Source organism: Trachemys scripta, chromosome 17 (genome assembly GCF_013100865.1).
Source record: "Trachemys scripta elegans isolate TJP31775 chromosome 17, CAS_Tse_1.0, whole genome shotgun sequence".
Taxonomy (NCBI): Eukaryota; Metazoa; Chordata; order Testudines; family Emydidae; genus Trachemys; species Trachemys scripta.
The window spans coordinates 8,539,212-8,558,388 of NC_048314.1; the positions used below are offsets into that span (position 1 = coordinate 8,539,212).

Genomic DNA, 19,177 nt, shown 5'->3' on the forward strand with positions numbered 1-19,177 from the left:
CCCTGCACCGCCGGAGCCCGGGAGGGGAAGTGCCCGGCCGGGGGCGCAGGGTCCGGAGGCAAGGGGGGCTGCCCGAAGCCCAAGCGCTACCGGCTTCATGGTTTGCTGGGCAGCCTCCAGACCCTGCGCCCCCGGCTGGGCGCTTCCCCTCCCGGGCTCCAGCTGCGCTGGGGAAGCGCCGGCCGGGGGCGCAGGGTCTGGGGGCTGCCCGGCAAACCGTGAAGCCGGTAGCACTCGGGCAGCCCTTTCCCCCTGGCTGGGAGTGGGAGTGAGGAGGGGGCGGAGTTAGGGGGAAGGGGCAGAGTTGGGGCGGGGCTGGGGTGGGGAAATGGGCGGGACCAGGGCCCGTGGAGGGTCCTCTTTTTTTATTTAATAGATATGGTAACCCTAGTGGAAACTCTGATCTGGCCACCTGCCCTCGAGGCCTGTGAAATCTCAGTCCCTGGAAGAGCCCCTCTTTGCCAAGCAACCACTTCCCACAATGGCAGAATTTTAGCAGCTCTTTTGGCTACTGCCGGTACCAGATTTTACTGTGTTTCGGTGAGTTCTTTCGCGTGGTCAGGGCAGTCCCCTCAGGACTGACACCAGGATAACTTTGGTTGCCCTCCTGATGTCACTATGAACTGGGCTATGAGCTTGCTGAGGGCTCTGGACTACCCAGCCTCACTTGGGACCTGCTCCAAAGCCCACCAAAGTCAATGGGCATCTTTCCATTGGTTGGCAGCGACCGCCAGGGGCATGTTGTCTAACCCCCTGCCAAGACGCAGGATTTGTTGTGACTAAACCATCCAAGACAGGTGGCTCCAGCCTCCTTTTGGAAGCCTCCAGTGAAGGAGTTTCCACAACCTCCCTAGGCAGTCTGCGCCATTCTCCTACCGTCCTTATAGTTGGGACGTTTTTCCTGAGATGTAATCTAGATCTGCTCTAGTTTGAACCTACTGCCTCTTCTCCTGCCCTCTGTGGCAAGAGAGAACAACTTTCCCCCATTGTTTTTATGGCAGCCTTTCAAGTGTTTGAAGAAGGACTCACAGTGAACTTCTGGGCATGACGCACAACCCCTCCATTCTCACAGACCAAATCCCCCCAGCTACCCCGCTCAGCCTTTCCCCATACAACCCCCACGCTAATGGAACGGACGCTCCCCTCTTGCTGCCTCAGACTACCCCTGGTCAGAAAAACTCAGACAAAACACTCCTTTTGGAAGGGGGGATGAATTTGCTGATTTGTCAGAATCGAAATGTGACCTGGAGATGGTTTGATTTCGATGAAGTTCTGATGGGGCCTAGCCTGCCAGGGAGGTTGCCATCGGACACTGCCTGGTTTCCTGCCAGATTGCCTGCCTGGCTCCTCAGCAGCCCATCTGGCAGGTTGCTAGCGAGCTGGCAGCTCTGCAAATCCCGATTCCCGAGCTCCAATGCTCACAGCTCCATGGCAGTCGGGGCTTCCATGTCCCCTGGCTCTGGGTGCGGCCCATCAGGTGGATGACCTCAAAGTCAGGGAGAACAGGGCTCTGCCGCTTAGTGGACTACCTTGGAGCTGGGTTCCTCCAGCGTCCACAGCTCTGGGGCTCCATTTCCTTTATGGGAGAATTTCAGACTTTTTTGTTTCGGTCCAAATCAGAACAAAACCCGATTTCGCAATATCAAAATCCTCCATGAAATGGGATGATCTTTCTCTGCCCAGCTCTACCTGAGACCGAAAAGCTGCTCTTTGAATGGGGTGTGTGTGTGGTGGTGGGGGCGGGGAGGTGAGGAGTGGTGTCTCTCTATTACAATAATCCCCTATCCCTTTCCTCTCTCTCCTGCTGTCTCGGTCAGGCTGCTTGTCCTGCTGACTTGGCATGTCCCACAGCAGCGTCTTTATGTTCCCACAATTTCAAAATAAATGACACTAGTGCTGTCCCCAGGAAAGGAGCACAAATCAAGTGCTGCTCATCGGCCCCTTGGACAGGATGGATGCAGATGCCCAGAGCGCTCAAATGGCCCTGCCCCAGGCTGCCTCTGGAATTGCTGTATCTACAAAAACAACAAAGAGTCTGGAATTGCTGTCAGCCAGCTCTTACCATGTGACTGATCCCAGGCACAGCAGTTAGAGGTCACAGCCTGGTTCAGAAGTGGTAGTAGGTCAGCTGGTGTAAGAAAGTCTCCAGTAGGCAATTCACTCCTTCTTCCATCCCTTCTGCTTGTCATTCACATGGACCCACTCACTGACAAGCAAATGCCATCCCCTTAGACACCACCTCTGGGTGGGGAGCACTTTAGAGGCAGTATCCTCCACTGAATAGAGCACTGGAGTGGGACTGAGGAGACCTGGGTTCTATTCCCAACTCTGATACTAGCCTGCTGGATGACCTTGGACAAGTCCACTTCCGTGCCTCTGTTTCCCCACCTGTAAAATGGGGATAATGGTACTGACCTCTTCTGTGAAGTGCTTTGAGCTCTGTAGATGAAGAAGCTGGGTATTATTATTATTATTCCCTGCATGCAAGCAGAGTATTGATCAGGAGTTGCAGTGCAGACCAACCTGGCACTGTTGCGGCCAAGGAGGATGAATCTAGGAGAGTAACGGGCTTAGCGCCCAGGACCCTCGGAAAGCTGGTGTGAACTAACATCCACCTTTTCTGTTCCTTTTGCAGAGATCATGCATGATGTCATCAGGAAGGTGAAGAAGAAGGGCGAGTGGAAGGTGAGTGGGGGACTACAGAGAGAGTTGGAAGGGGGCAGGCAGGACTATGGAGGAAGGGGTGGGGTTGGAAGTAGCCTGGGAGTTGCTGGCCTAGTGGAGGGCAATGAGGCAAGCTGGAGGAATGCTAAAATTGCCAAACACGATGAGTAACGTGTAGCACCAGCCCTCCTGGGGATTCTGCTCTGGCTCCGTGCATCCCTCCTTCCAGCGCTGCAGGCAGTTTGCCATACGAGGATGGGGAGTCCAAAAGAAAATGGCTGAGGAAAAGAATGACACCTCTCCTGGCCCGTTTGCCAAACGAAGGACAGGACTAGCAGAAGGTGCTGCAGGGCATTGCGGTGGGCCATTGGCAGAGTTCTGTGGCAACCCAGAACCCAGCGTGAGTTTAACTCTAGGGAAAGCTGGGCGTGCTGCGTGGCGGCACTGAGATGCACTGGCAGAGCGGCGTGGCAGAGGCCTGCGTGTGGGCCCCTTCGCTATGCTGGGCCCAGTCAGGGTCACTTGACTGTCGGAAGCGCCGAATTACAGCAGGTGCATCCTAATGCCTGATCCCCCTTGGACTCAGTCGCTGTGCTTCCTGCTCACTCGGTGTCTCTTCCGCTCCAGGTGCTGGTGGTGGATCAGCTCAGCATGCGCATGCTCTCTTCCTGCTGTAAAATGACCGACATCATGACGGAGGGGATAACAAGTGAGTTCCATGCCCCCTGACATTCCCATTCTGCTCCGGCTGCCATTGGGAGACAGGTGATCAGGAGGAGCTGGGAGACCAGCATCTTCCCATGGCAGCTTGTCTCACTCCATCCATTGCCCTCATTTTATTCTGAATCAGTTGCAGTACTTCCATCTGCCCGTCTGTCCCGGACAGGGCTCTGCCACTGGGCCTCACCAGGATCTAACATATCTCTCTTAGCCCCAGGCACACTGAAAATGTTCTTATACAGCTAGTGAGCTTCGAGCTTCATTTCTTCCCCAGATGGCCACTGTGCCCCTGAATAGATACACTAGGCTGACTAGGCCATTGTGACCCCTTAAACCCAGGAGGCAAATGGATGGTGAGTCTCTCTTCCACTGAGCTATTGTTACCAAGGATATTTGCATGGCAATATTGCCCTCATTCCCACCGGGGCGGGGGCGGGGGGGGGCCAGTATCCCTCAGTTGTATGTCCACGTCTCAGTGTTTGTGGTGAGATTTTTCACACACTTCCCTGAATGACTCGCCTGGCTGGGATAGCATGAGGAGCTCGTCTCTTGGTGGTATTTCAGTCCCTGGTTGCTGGAAATGCCACACTGAGCCCTGACATCATTGTATTTCAGCCCCATAAATAGCTCTTGGCGCAATTAAAAAAGCCAGCAGAAGAAAAATGTAACACACAGATATGGAGCCATTCAAGTGACTGGCGTTTGACCAAAGGATGCTGGGATTTATGGCATTTGTAATGCTACAAACATTGGATCTGGGGCCTGATTTTCCTCTCCCAGCAAGTTTACACCAGGGGTAACTCCACTGACTTCAGTCTGGGTTTACACCAGGGCAAGTGAAAGCAGAACTGGAACTTCAGAGTGCAGGTGATGGCAAGAAGCTGTAGGAGCAAGTGGGACTCCCAGACAAACAAAGATCCTGTTATGGGAATGCCCCCAGAACAGCGACCAGAGAAGGGTCAGTACGTTCTGAACAGCACAGATTGGAAGCTAGTGGGTGCAGAGACTGCCCCTTCATCTTGTGCATGTACAGCGCCTAGCACAAAGAGGCTCTGACCTCCAGCAGAGGCTTCTAGGCAGGAGGGCAATGGAAATAATTGATAATAATGAAAGGCCAAATCCAATAGTCCTTACTGGGCCCATTGAGGTGAATGGAAATTTTTCCCAAGAAAGGACCAAGGACGTTATGACATTCAAGATATACTGATCGATCCACCAGACTTCTTGGGGGATGTGGGGGGGAAGCTCCAGATTGGGGGGTTAGTTTGTTTTGTGGGCTGCCAAAGTCTTTTCAAGGAGATTCTTTCTGCTGTGTTGTAACGTCTGACCATGGCTTGTTTTGATCTTGACAGAGTCATAGAAATGTAGGGCTGGAAGGGACCTTGAGAAGTCATCTAGTCCGGCCTCCTGTGCTGAGGCAGGATCTAGTAAATCTAGACCATCCCTGCCAGGTGTTTGTCCAGCCTGTTCTTAAAAACCTCCAATAATGGGGATTCTACAACCTCCCTTGGAAGCCTGTTCCTGAGCATAACTACCATGATCGTTCGAAAGGTTTTCCTAATATCGAACCTCAATCTCTCTTGCTGCAGATTAAGCCCATTGCTACTTGTCCTACCTTTACTTACAGGGCCTGATTCTCCTTTTGTACCACAGTGGCTCCATCAGCTTGCAACTCCAGACGTACACCAGCATGAGGGGGAGGAGAATCGGAACCAGAGAGCAGTTGCCAGCTGCAATATATATTGGTCCTTATAAATCCTCAGCTGTAAATTGCCCCACCGTTCTATTGAGGTCAATGGAGCTATGACTACCTAGAACAGCCGAGGATCTGCCCCCAAGAACAGCAGGTTGTGGTCCAACCTTTGTTCAAATGGCACCAGGCCCTGAAGCTTGAGTGGTTCTTCAGAGGTTTGGGCTAGTACTACTTCCTGCCTCGTGATTTTATTTTTAATACAAAAAAATTGGATTTCATCGCTAAAGAGTCCTTCGTTCCAGATCCTGATTTCCCCTGGGCTTCTGCCAGTGCTGAGGGTCATTTAATCGCAGAGGGTTGGAAGAATTGGGGTAGCTCATGTGGGAAAAGGAACTTCTACAGCTCAGCAATGCAGGAGGGTCTATGGAAGAGGTTGTTTTGCAGGGGACCATGTGGCTCGGGGGACTGGTAGCCAGATATAGAACTTTACCGTGCCACCGGAAATGGTCTTGCTGATTGAGAGCTTGTGTGAATTGATATGCACAACTGCTCGTCCACTTTAAACATATTCTCGTGTGAAACACGGACCTGTTATCTACAGCACATTAAATAGCTTGACAGTTTCCATTTGTGACACCTATGGCAATTGCTGGACATCAAGAGGCAGGGCCGGGTGTCCAGCATGTAAGTCTGGTTTGGGCAGTATCAAGGCTCATCTGATTTGCACCTTACTGAGATGGACTGGTCATGTAACCTGTATGTCTGGGACCCATCTCTCAAAACAAATTCTATATTCTGAATTAAGTTCTGGCTACAGTCTGTGTTGCGTGGCGGGCAGATGGAACACTTCAAAGATACTCTGAACAAAATGTGCACAAGAGGAACATTTCTTACTCGAGCTGCAAGTAACTCGACTTGCATGGTGCCACACCGTAAGAGTGGTTGGCCACAACTTCGAGAAGAACCATCTGGAACAGCTCAAGCCCAGCACCACATACACAAACAACATGCAGGCCAATCAACACAACCAGTTGACCTTCCCTGGATAAGGATGAGGTTCTTTGGGGGAAGCTGGTACATCTGCCTCTGGTACAGTCTTGTGCATGAACGGAGGACTCCACTCTCCAGAGCATCTTTCACAAGTGTTATGATTCAAGGGGAATAGTAATAAATACATATTAAAGGATGGAAAGAGCTATCACTAAAAAATCAACCCTTGGGGGAAAAAGGGGTTCTCCAGGACAGGTCCCAAAGCCTACAGTATACCAGCTGTGATGCTCTGAGCAGTTCCGGTACAATAGAGTTGTGCTTTAAGGGGAGTGGCTGTCTTGCAGAATGGAGCAATAAGTACCATGGCCGCTGGAGGATACTGTCCCTTTGATCCTCTCCTTGGAGGCACTGTAGGAGCAAGCTAATGGCTGGGAACCTTTTTATTTGGGTGTTGGGAGGTTGGTGGAATCACAGCTCTTCTGTCATTGGGACTTGCCGTGTTGGTTAGGCGTGACCAAAAAGCAATGATTAGATAAGAGAATCCAGGTCACAGCAGTACAGATCTATACACAATATATAGCTATATACAATGAAAATAGGGAGCCTATCTCCTGTCACCTGCTGGACCAATCCCCTGTGTCTTGGTTGTGTTTCTTGTGCAGTTGTGGAAGACATCAACAAGCGCCGAGAGCCGCTCCCCACCTTGGAGGCCGTGTACCTCATCACCCCATCTGATAAGGTGAATCTCCAGCATGGGAGTGTCTTGTACCAGGGTCTGGTGAAAGCTAATCATGTTTGGTTGTAGCATCTGTGCCTAATGGGGTAATTGTCAGTGCCAGGATAAGAATGGATGGCAGTGCCCTGTAAGGCACTTACAGGCATCAGCAATGATCATTAGAGCTGTGCAGAGGAAGGAAATTCAGTTTCACAAAAGATTTCAGGATTTTATTGGTTTTTTTCCATTCCAATTTGGAACAAAGCCCCAAAATATCACAATGCTCCGCGAAAGAAAATTCTGAGAAAAAAGTAGTTTTGGATAGATTTGAAACATTTCATTTCAACAAAAACACGTAGTACAATACAAAAAAAAAAAAAACCCTCAAAACAAAAAGTTGTTACATAATGAAAAAACAAAATGTTTCATTCTGAAAATGTCAAAATGGGACATTTCAACATTTTTGGAATTCCCCTCCACCCCCGACCCCCAGTTTTTCCCCCAAATTGAAAATATGAAAATGTGCAGCCCAGGCCCGTTAAATTTCTAGCAGTGCTCAGCTGGAAACCTTGCACCGTACGTTTTCTAACAGCAGTGCTGCGGGACTTCAGCGGTGGGAAATTTATCACAGCAGTTCCCAGCCAGGGTGTGAAGCAGCGTGAGCTTCTCTCAGATGCCTACTAGTGAGAACCTGTCCTCCCCTCCCTTTGTGTCTGTAAAGTAGCGAGGTCTGGGTGGAGATTTTCAAAGCCAGCCAGGGGATTTAGCCATACAACTGCCGTCAGAATGAATTAATCTCAACCTAGATCCTTGATCTTAACGCTACCCCAAAGTTTCTTGGCACTTCAGCTCCTGACCGCATTGGACTGAAATTTACAATTGAGACCGTGTAAATATCTGTCTCCTAAGCTAATGGGTCAGAGCCAGTGGATGATTCCCTAGCATGGCACACATTGTGATTATTGAGACCAGCCAATGCACCAGCTGGGTTAAGTGTCTAATGATGCTAATCCTGATTTGTGGTGTCCAGCCTCACGTTGGCTTTTTTTTTTTCTTTTTCTCCTGTAGTCTGTCCATTCACTCATCAATGACTTCAAGGATCCCCCTACTGCCAAGTACAGGGCTGCCCATGTCTTCTTCACTGACTGTAAGTACGCTGCCTCCATCCCTCTCCCTGCGTCTCTGATGGCTTCTAGTCTGGGCTCCTGACACACTGTGACTTCCATAATGCAAAGCAGCTGCAAGACCATGGCAGGAAACAAGCCACACTTGCATGGAGATTTGCAGCAACCTTTGCCTGAGATCTGTAAAATGCCTTGATGAAATCCTAGAAATCAAAGCTGGGGAAAGCCCTGTACATGAGTCCAATTCATCCCCCATCCTGTGCAAGGTTTTTCTCTCTCATATATGTGCAAAGGCTGTGTCTAGTCTGAGCTAAATGACTCATGCAATGGAGCTGTCACCAGTTCCTGCGGGAAACTATTGCACACTCTAAATAGGCCTTATTGTTAGGAAATCTTTCCTATGTTCAGCCTTCGCCCGCATTCATCCCCTTGCTCCGGATCATCCCCTCTCAGGGCAGGGGTTTCTGGAAGGGGATATTTCTTCCAAGAGCCCTCTTCTAGCTGTTCAGGGCTAAATGCACTCCAGATATGTAACTCTACTGAAGTCAGTGGAGTTACACCAGTGATTAATTTAAGTCCCACGATCCTGATTCTCTGTCTGTTACCCCACAGTTACATTGGTGGGACTCCCTTGACTTCACTGGAGTCTCATTTGTGTAAAACTGGTGTACCAGAATGGTGCCTCATGGCCCACATGCTTAAGGGCACTCAGGGTTGGAAGGGACCTCAGGAGGTATCTAGTCCAACCCCCTGCTCAAGGCAGGACCAATCCCCAACTAAATCATCCCAGCCAGGGCTTTGACAAGCCGGGCCTTAAAAACCTCTAAGGAAGGAGATTCCACCACCTCCTTAGGTAACGCATTCCAATGCTTCACCACCCTCCTAGTGAAATAGTGTTTCCTAATATCCAACCTAGACCTCCCCCACTGCAACTTGAGACCATTGCTCCTTGTTCTGTCATCTGCCACCACTGAGAACAGCCGAGCTCCATCCTCTTTGGAACCCCCCTTCAGGTAGTTGAAAGTAGCTATCAAATCCCACCTCATTCTTCTCTTCTGCAGACTAAATAATCCCAGTTCCCTCAACCTCTCCTCATAAGTCATGTGCTCCAGACCCCAAATCATTTTTGTTGCCCTCCGCTGGACTCTCCAATTTTTCCACATCCTTCTTGTAGTGTGGGGCCCAAAACTGGACACAGTACCCCAGATGAGGCCTCACCAATGCCAAATAGAGGGGAATGATCACGACCCTTGATCTGCTGGCAATGCCCCTACTTATACAGCCCAAACTGCCGTTAGCCTTCTTGGAAACAAGGGCACACTGTTGACTCATATCCAGCTTCTCGTCCACTGTAACCCCTAGGTCCTTTTCTGCAGAACTGCTGCCTAGCCACTCGGTCCCTAGTCTGTAGCAGTGCATGGGATTCTTCCGTCCTAAGTGCAGGACTCTGCACTTGTCCTTGTTGAACCTCATCAGATTTCTTTTTGCCCAATCCTCTACTTTGTCTAGGTCCCTCTGTATCCTATCCCTACCTTCCAGCGTATCTACCTCTCCTCCCAGTTCAGTGTCATCTGCAAACTTGCTGAGTCCACGCCATCCTCCAGATCATTAATGAAGCTATTGAACAAAACCGGCCCCAGGACTGACCCCTGGGGCACTCCGCTTGATACTAGCTGCCAGCTAGACATGGAGCCCTCCCCAGCTCTTCCTGTGCAATGATGGGCAAATCACGACACCTCTCAGATTACTACACCTTATCTGCAATACAGGGCTAATGCGATTGATCTGGCGTGCACGCCCTTCTCTTTGCCATGGTCTCTTTGCACTTCGCAGGGAGGTCAAATTCACAAACAACGTGCATGAAGCGTTTTGCGATCCTGGGGTGGAAAATGCTAGAGAAGTCCTTATTAACGCTACAGCGCCCACTGAGTGTGTGAGCGTGGTTCCTCACTGGTCTAGGGGTCCCCAAGGAGACAGTTGTATTGCTGGTCCTCGGGACAATAAGCACCAGCCTTAAGAGTGTTTAATGGGCACTGGAATGAGGCCATCCACCCCTCTCTGGATTTATCGGGGCCTGTCTCAGGATGGGTTGGATACCTGTGTGCTTGGTTTTGACCTTGATTTTGGCCTTTGGGATTTAAAACTGCTGCTGAATGTTCTGGTTCTCCTTCTCTTCCCAGCCTGCCCCGATGCCCTGTTTAACGAACTGGTGAAATCTCGTGCGGCCAAAGTCATCAAGACCCTGACGGAAATCAACATAGCCTTCCTTCCCTACGAGTCCCAGGTGAGTCCAGGACAGGGCAAAAGAGCAGCGATCAGCCTAGGAGACCCCGACTGGCACGGGGGGGTTGGAAAGGAAAATGTTCTAGGTTCGCTAGCTGGGGGCTGTGGCTCCATGGGGTTTGCTCTGTAGCTCAGCCTCGGGTTCCCTGGAGGAGGAGAGTTTTTGGAACAGCCTGAAATGAGACATTAAATTACTAACCCCCTTTTCCCAGGGCTGGTTCTTTACCTCCTGCCCTGTTCTCTCAGCCCCGTCTCCTTCAATTATTTCTCAGGTCTGATCCTCGGTTGTGTCTTAACCCTGTGCTCCACCCCCACCCCAGGCTATCGCCTGTCATTGGCTGTCTCCTTGGGTACCACCAGGGATGGGCCAATGAGTCCAGGGCACAGGAGGGGTGAAACTTTGTGCCATCTGTTGGGGAGCAGGCCCCTGCGCTGTTGGGGGTGGCCCACGTGACTAGGAACAGATGGCAGTCAACCTTCAGAGCCATTAACTCGTTAAATCCCAAGGGTTGCAGAGATTTGCCTAGCTGGCCAAACCAAATGTGCCCCCAGAGAATAAACCTGTGCCAGCAGCTGCCACTAGGATTGGCATCTGCTTATCGTGGGGTTGTTGGCAGGGACAGCCTTAGTGGTATTGGCCCCCTGGGTGCAGAAATCATTTGGTTTCCCCTCCCCTCTAAGCCAGCTTCTCCTGCTGCAGGGAAAGGATGGACTTGTGCTTTGCATCTCCTGCTCTGCCTGCTCCCGCTGCCAGCTTGGCGGTGGGTGTTTACACGGAGAGGTTGATGCTAAGGAGAGAGGCAGCACGGTCTTGGGGCCGGGGCGCTGGGTTGGGAATCAGGAGACTAGAGACTGGATTCCGTCCGCCCAGTGACCTGCTGCGTGACCTTGGGCGAGTCTCTGCACCTGCTCCCTCTGCCTTGGGAGGCCGGGATGTGTCTCTTCCTGGGTATGATTGCGTGTGATGCCTCTGGGAGGCCCAGCGGGTAACAGGCAGTCTGGGGAAATGAGCTGATGTGGCATTAAGCCACCTCTGTGTTCTCTTGCTTCTGAGCTGAAATGTAGCTAAGCTCAGAATCACGGCATCCACCACAGACCCATCCCCTCTAGCATCCCACCCTGCCCCCCTCGGCCAGAGCTTTTGGAGGGGGGCTTGTGGCTGTCTGACTCAATTTCTGCAGTAGGGGGATTCTCCCGCAGCTCGAACCAGGGCTTTTATGGTCCCGTTACCCTTGCAGCAGCATAAAAGGGGCATACGCAGGAGGGAAAATTCCTCATTCTGAGTCTGTACAGCGCCTAGCACACTGGGGCCCTGATCTCAGTGAGGGTCTCTGGGCAGCGCTGTACTATAGCTAATAATACTGGTTGTAGGTGAGCTGCTGCAGTGAGATTTGCTGAGGTTCTGTCATTAGGATTTCAAATGTCTTTAGAGAGGGGCCTGAGCCATAACTCCAGGGCCAAACATCCCTGAGCTCTGGGGGTGTGTGAAAACCACATGCAAACCCAGATCCACCTTTTGCAAACAGCCCCTCTCTTTATAACAGGCTCAGGCCAAGCCCTGGATCCAAACACCCTTTGGGAGGTTTGAAACCTGGACCCAGACCTGAACATTCTCTCTCGGCTTTGGCTGTCCGAGCCCTGTGTGCCTGGGCCCCCATGCTGTGGTGCTTTATTGTTGCCGTGGGTAGGCCCTTCTCTGGCATGGGCAACATATTGCAGGGGACCCAGGCAGCCGCCTTGCTATGGCTCTGAGCTGGCACAGGGATAGTGTGACCGCTGTCAGGGAATTCACGGGAATTTCCAGCCAGCTGCGGCTAGTTAAACAGGAGGCTCGGCTGAGAGTGGCAATGATCTATGATCCCTTCCTCTGGGGCTGTCCTCACCCCCTGCTCCATCCCTCTTTGCCGGCTGGACCCCGCAGTGGGTATTTTGATTGCCCATCAGCCCACTGCTGGCTGTTGGTATCCAGCACCATCGTCGGGTACGTTGGCATTAGACGACGACTTTGCTTTTGATGCAGCCCTGGAGATGCTTCTGTGATGGCCACTAGCTTGGCTGATACACCGGGGCCTGAACTGGAGCCCTCGAGAACCAAAAGCATGAGCTGCTAAATCTCCTGGGGTGGCACGGTAACCTACCCTCAGTGGACTGGGCACAGAGGGAGACTTGTAACACGCGTGGAGATAGCTGGCAGGGGCGGTGCCATGTCAGACTGGGAGAATTAGCTGGCATCAGCCTCATAACAAATCTTTATAGTGGTAGGCCCAGGTAAGGTCCCCTTCCCTGCACCCCTTCATTGTGCCTTGGAGACGGGGAGACCCCTCCCAGCAATAAACCAGCATCATTCCATGAATCATCCAGCAGGGAGCACACATCAGTGTCCCGCGCCTGCCCCACACCTCCCCCAAGCCCGTACGTGTGTTGCGGTGCCTCGGCCAGTACCTGTCTTCAACCTGCTTGTGTTTGCACCAAGCCCCAATTTTAGCCCAGTCGCCAAAGACTTTTGAAGGGGACTTCGTCACGTGAGCGTAACAGGCCAACGAGTCACTCAGGCATTCGACTCAACTGAGGGGGGCCGCTGGGGAGGGATGAGGTGTGGGGAACAGGTTTGGACCGTGCAACTCAAACAAGCTGCCTTCGGCCTGGCTCTGGGGAAAGCTGACAACCCCCCATGCTTTTCAGGGTGAGTAGAGGTGAGCTACAGCATCCCTGCCACTAGCCCCCCCTCGCAGGAAACCTGGTGCTTGTGCCCCAGGCTGTGCTGACAGTGCTCTGGCTGTTGGGTTTCCCTGCAGACGGGAACCAGTAATGGGTTGGGTGTTGCAAAGTGCTGTACGATGCCTGGAGTCAGACAAGAATTAAAAGGAGCATTGCTGTAGATGGGAAGCTGTATTGCCTTGTGGGTAGAGCAGCCAGCGGGGACTCAGGCGACCTGGGTTCTGTCCCCGGCTCTGCCTCTGGCCTGCTTGGGCAAATCTCTTCATCTTCCGGTGACTCAGTTTCCCCATCTGCAAGATGGGGATAATGACGCTGGCCTCCTTTGAGATCTACTGAGGAAAAGTGCTCTGTAAGAGCTTGGTACCATTATCACTAGACGTGGGACACGCGGTAGCCCTGTCTTCTCTAGCCGTTCCTTGGGTGCTCCTGGTGTTGCATTCACATTTAAGCTCAACCTCTGTCATTCCCATCCCCTCCAGGTTTACTCCTTGGATTCTGCCGACTCTTTCCAAAGCTTCTACAGTCCCCACAAGACCCAGTTGAAGAACCCAATGCTGGAACGCCTGGCAGAACAGATTGCCACCCTGTGTGCCACCCTGAAGGAATATCCAGCTGTCCGATACCGAGGGTAAGGCTGTGCCCATGGGGTGGTCTGAACTGGAGGTTTCTCCTCAAAGTATCTATTCATTGAGATCCCCACCTTACCACCTCCCCAATTGGACAGGGCTGGAATTACTTCCTGTCATTGGCTGCTTCTCTGGAGTAGATCAAAGAAGTACCAGAGTTGCAGGCTATTGTCCCTTTCTCCTCCTGTCCGAGTCCTTCTTCACTTCCATTTCCTTAATGGCAGTTCCCATCTGTTCCCTGCTCAAAATCCTTCCTTCCTGGTATACTGTCCCCACCCAAGCACAACTCCACTTCCTCCGCCTCAGACACATAGGAAGGAGAGTGCATCGCCCCCAACAGCTGAGACTATGGTCCAGAAGTGGGGGGGGGGGGGGGGGAAGGTGCCGGGAAGACAGCGAGTGCTCTCCAAGGAGTGGTGGGGAGAGTGGAAAAAGTCTGCTAAAGCCACGTATGCTTCACAGGCCTGGTCAGAGCCCCATCCAGCCCACACCTTCTCCGTGTGCCCTCCCAAGGTTTTACATGGAGGCTGGCGCCGTGAGGAGCATGAGAACTATGGTCCACACAACCATTCTCCTGTCTTACTTCTCCCACGTGGGCCCTGAGCGCTGCAATTCTTGGACATTAGAATCTGCTGAAATGGTCTGATTTAAGATATCTACATGTCTGGGGTTTTTTTTTTTTTTGCCAAGCTCCCTCATATAATCAACACTCCTCATAAGCTGGAAGGTGCATGAGGAATGAAATGACTTTACACCTTTCTTTCCCTTCCTCCGTGCTAGGGATTACAAAGACAATGCCATGCTGGCCCAGCTAATCCAGGACAAACTGGATGCCTACAAGGCTGACGATCCGACCATGGGCGAGGTGAGTTCGGGCTGCAGGGTGCTGGATACTGGCCGTAGCACTTAGAGCAGCAGGAGTTCATGCTGATGATGACTCTTGGTTTACCTTTGAATCTGTCTGTGTGCAAGAGCCTCCCACGTCCCAGTAAGAGGAGAGGTTTCCGGTACACGCAGAAGGAAGACAACTGTAATCTTAGATGATTCACAACCATTTACATTAGGGCAGCATCTAAAAGCCCAAAACCAAGATCAGGGGCCCAGTGTGCTAGACAAGGTAGGCACATAGTCCCTGCCCTGAAGCGCTTACAGTCTAAATAGAGAGGACAGTCAAAGCCTGGGAGGGGAAGCAGACACCGAGTTGAAGGGCCCAGCCCAGAGTCACACAACACGTTAGCCGCTGAGCCAAAAATAGAACCCCTTGGCCAGGGCCTTATCCACTAGCCTCTCAAGTTCTTCTGGTGGGTTGTATGGCTTGGCTGATGGGAAAAGCCAGTCCCCCTTTCAGTGCACATCAACTCTGAGCCCTTGGTCAATACGTTCAGCCTAGACACGAACTCGGATCACCTACTGCTGTGCATGTGCATAGAGGCTCCGCCTAGAGCCCTCTGCGGGTGGCACTCCCGTAATAGCAGCACGGAGAGCTCTCTGGTTCCCGGGGTTCCCTTAGCATCAGCAGGGAACAGTGTCCGGGCACATGCTGTGAGCAGGGCCCTTGCACCATCTCCTGCTCTACCCCAGGACATTTGGCTCAGAACAGGTGCAAACACCCCCAATGAACAGGGAGTTCCGTATTTGCTTCCGAAGTGAAACGTATCTAGCGTTGCTTTAAGCTTGTGCATAAAAACAAAACAAAAAAATCAGGCTGGAGAGGGACCATTCCGATCGTCTAGGCCGAGCTCTGTGTTCTGGAGTAGAGCTTCCCCCCAGCGGTTCCTGCATCCGTCCAATAACGTATGGCTGAGCCGGAGCACATTTCAGCAAGTGACCTCTGATTTCCACCGTAGTGATTCGAATCGATGGAGAATCCACAGTGACAATGATTTGCTCTTTGTTTTGGCAGGGTCCGGACAAAGCTCGCTCCCAGCTCCTCATTCTGGACCGGGGCTTTGACCCCTCATCTCCTGTGCTGCATGAACTGACTTTCCAGGCTATGAGTTACGACCTGCTGCCCATCGAAAATGATGTCTACAAGTGAGTCCAGTGGAAACAGCCCAGGAGATGCAATACACAATACACCTTCATCCTTACAGCTCTGGCAGGTCCCAGCCTGATGGATCCTTGTAACGGGGTTCACACTGCACCCCCGAGTCAGGGACACTTCAGTCTGGTGCAACAGCCGTGCTCTTTATTCGCAGAAGGTTTCCCATTGCCAGTTCCCAACTATATACAGGATTTACAGCTACTTTGCCTACCACAGGCCTGGCCAGCAACAGACTAGGCAGCTCCCATTTCCTTCTGTGCCTGACCGCTCTCTTCCCCTCTCTCCATTTTTCCCTGGCTTCCTCCCAGCCTTTATAGCTCTGGGCTAAGAAGATTGGCAGGTGCAGCCAGTAACCAGGCAGGCACAGGGCTTTCCACCCAGCCCCAATCTGTCCCCCTTGATTGGGGCTGGAGTGGCAGGAGCGGATTAAGGGCTTCTCAACCAGAAGGGCTGCTGGTGGGTGCTAATTTTTCCCTGTGGGTGCGCCAGCCCCAGAGCACCCATGGAGTCGGCGCCTATGTTCTGTGGCATGCGCTGGTACCATGCCACTGAAGAGACACCCCTGGGCCCTGGGAGTCCATCTTGTGTGAAAGATGCACTGGCTTGTCTCTTCTCTGTCTGGTCTGGGGGAGGGAAGGTGCTAGAGGGGATGAGGTTATCTCCATCAAAAGCAGGAGGTGATGTGTGTTTCCCCCCCACTGTCAGTTTTCTCGCCATGTGACGCTCCCTGCTCTTTTCTCCAGGTATGAAACAAGCGGCATCGGAGAGGCCCGGGTGAAGGAGGTTCTCCTGGATGAGGACGACGACCTCTGGATCACCTTGCGCCACAAGCACATTGCCGAGGTGTCCCAGTGAGTGCTTGACCCTGTTCCACGTGCCTGTGGGTGGGACAGTCAGTCACCCTTCCTCTGCGCAGGGTCAGGCATGTACTTAAACAAGGGTGGAATTATTTCCACTGGCAAGATGAGGAGCGAAGGCAGGCGCTGGGCATGCGTTTCAGTACAGCTCTTCCAACACCCCTCAGTCCTGACCTGACTCTGTAGTCTGGTCCTAGACTCCCACAGCTCAGCCAGTGTCCTGCAGTCCCCTCTGTAGTCTGGTCCCAACCTAACCGGGCTACACTGCTGTTTTTAGTGCACTAGCTTGAGCAGGGCTCGCGGGTCTGTCCACCCATGTGGACGACCCCTAGCAGAGACAAAGAGCAAAGCCACCAGTCCTGTTTGCCTGGTGCCCTGTGTCGGGAGGATTTGGGCTGCAGTGCTAGGCAGGGCACACACCAGTGCTGCACTTACTGCCCCACAGACCATAGCAGCTCTGAGACTTACGGCCAAACTTCCCCCTCGTTCCCCAGCCAGTGCATCTCAACCCTGCTGTTTCGCTGTCTGCGTGCGGACCCTTTCCTGTGATCACTGGCCATCCCCCGCATACAGGGAGCACAGCAATAGGATTAACCTTTGGCTGCTGCACGTGTGTTGTTGCAGTCAGGGGTAGAGTAACACTATATACGGTGCCCAGAGCCCCCAGAACTTTGCAGCCCTCTCCCTTCCCCCATCCTAGCAGCAAACCCCAAACCTGCAAACCCCTTCCCACCTCTCCGCTGCCCTCCAGCTCAGCAAGTGACGTGAGACGGGGAGGAAGGCTCTGTACTCGTATGGTGCATCTCTGCCTCCTGGAAGCTTTGTCTGGTGCAGTCTGCGGCCTGCCTGCCATGTGCTGAGGGCCCTGTAGGCTTTGCTGGCTGGGGATGGACGTGAGCACATGCTTAAAGTTAAGCTGAATCACTTACTGCTGCAGATGGACCCATCCTAGGACAGGGCCTGGATTCCTAAGCCCTTGCTTTCAACCCTGCCCTCCCCCGGCAAGCCCCAGTAACGCACAGGGAGGCTGTGGAAGGCTAGAGAGAGGACGTGGGTGAAACTGCAGGGGACAGAGGAAGGGGTAGGGTGGGCAGGAGCCAGTGTGCATCGGGACGGAGCAGATGGCTGATCATTGTGCCCCCTTCTTTCCAGGGAGGTCACCCGCTCTCTAAAGGAATTTTCTTCCAGCAAGAGGATGAACACAGGCGAGAAGGTGATGCCATGGCTCGTGTGGGAACCGGCTCCCGCTAACCGACCCCCTCGTGCACTGGAGCGGTCTGCTAGAGACAGTCACAGGGAATGAGCAGGGGCCAAAGGGGAGGCTAGGTTCTGCATGGAAGCTTGAAGCTCAATCCCACAAGGCCCTCAAATTCCTGGGCCCTTTTAGAAATGAGGGAGAGGGCAGCAGTCCATCCATGTTATTTAGAGAGACTCAAATGCTGATAAACTCCCTGAGCGCCAGGTGTGTGGGGGGAGGAGAGAAAGGGAGCAGCTGTTTCTCCTCTGAGGCCATCAACATCACATTCTAGCAATACAGGATTTGCCCTACAGGATGCAATCAGTGCTCCATCACTCCCACTATTCTGCATCAGCCAGGGGACAGTACCAGACTCTTAGGGACATAGGAATGCCAGACCGGATCAGACCCGAGACCCAACTAGTCCAGGATCTTCTCTCTGATGGTGGCCAGCACCAGCTGCTTCAGAGGAAGGTGCAAGAAGCCCGGCAGTAGGCAGTTCTGGGAAGGTTTCCTCCTGACCCCCAGTAGTTAGAGTTTGGCTCTGAAGCATGAAGGTTTGTATCACGTGTTCTTTTAATATCCTTCGGAGGATCTCGCACTCCATATTAATATCCAGTCCCTGCTGAGCTCTTGGCCTTAATGAGAACTGGTGGGAAAGGAGAAAAAACCCTGTCCCCAGCTGACTATGCAAAATTGCATTTGGGGGTGTGTTTGTGGGGGGAAATGTTCCCCCACCTCCTGAATCCCCTTTCTCTAGTATTTGTAGCTACAGCTCTTATTACCACTCATAAGGTTAGCCAGCCCAGGAGGAGACTTGGGGACATCCTGTCAACCGCCCCCCAAGAACCCTGCATTTGAACAACTGCCTGAGAGAGTTACGAGGCAGGAGGTGTGATGCTCCCATGGGTGCCTTCTTTCCTGGCCTTCCTCCCTACGATGGCAAAGGCACAACAGGGGAAGTCATACCCTCTCCTTTCCTTACAGACCACTATGAGGGACCTGTCCCAGATGCTGAAGAAGATGCCGCAGTACCAGAAAGAACTCAGCAAGGTAAAATGAATGAGGAAAACGTGCGGCTGCTAGCAGAAAGGAATCTGGTCATGAGCACCCTTCCTTGTCAAATGTCTAACGCCGGCCTGCTTCCTTAGGCTAAGGCAACAGTTCTCGCCGGGAAGTCTGTGGGCCAGCAGTGATCAGTGGAGCCCTTGCTGGTGGTCCCTAGAGAGAATTCTGATAAGGACCCACTGGTTGGTTGAGGGGCAGGAGGAGAGAGGGTCTACATAGGAGGTTGGGCAGGGCTGGAAACCACCTTGCTAAATTTCTACGTTATTATTACAGTAGAGTTAGAGGTCTCCACCAAGCTCAAGGGCCCATTGTGCGAGGAACTGTACAGATATAGAGTAGGAGACAGTCCTGGCCCCAGAAGAGCTTAAAAATCTAAATAGAGGAAACCGAAAACTGGCCAAGAAGAAAAGTGACATGCCCAGGGTCACCCAGCAGGTC

The 19,177-nt window shown here is 52.4% G+C and overlaps 1 protein-coding gene across 2 annotated transcripts in view; it reads left to right on the top strand.

Moving 5' to 3' along the window:
* The window catches only part of STXBP1 (syntaxin binding protein 1), a 66,185-nt gene that overhangs the window by 26,069 nt on the left and 20,939 nt on the right, over positions 1 to 19,177 (top strand). For both annotated transcript variants that reach the window (XM_034793608.1, XM_034793609.1), the window contains exons 2-12: positions 2,636 to 2,685; positions 3,292 to 3,373; positions 6,730 to 6,806; positions 7,851 to 7,929; positions 10,087 to 10,190; positions 13,387 to 13,535; positions 14,314 to 14,398; positions 15,437 to 15,567; positions 16,321 to 16,428; positions 17,587 to 17,647; positions 18,659 to 18,724. In XM_034793608.1, the coding sequence (XP_034649499.1) occupies positions 2,636 to 2,685; positions 3,292 to 3,373; positions 6,730 to 6,806; positions 7,851 to 7,929; positions 10,087 to 10,190; positions 13,387 to 13,535; positions 14,314 to 14,398; positions 15,437 to 15,567; positions 16,321 to 16,428; positions 17,587 to 17,647; positions 18,659 to 18,724 (992 nt within the window). The remainder of the gene's footprint in view (positions 1 to 2,635; positions 2,686 to 3,291; positions 3,374 to 6,729; positions 6,807 to 7,850; positions 7,930 to 10,086; positions 10,191 to 13,386; positions 13,536 to 14,313; positions 14,399 to 15,436; positions 15,568 to 16,320; positions 16,429 to 17,586; positions 17,648 to 18,658; positions 18,725 to 19,177) is intronic.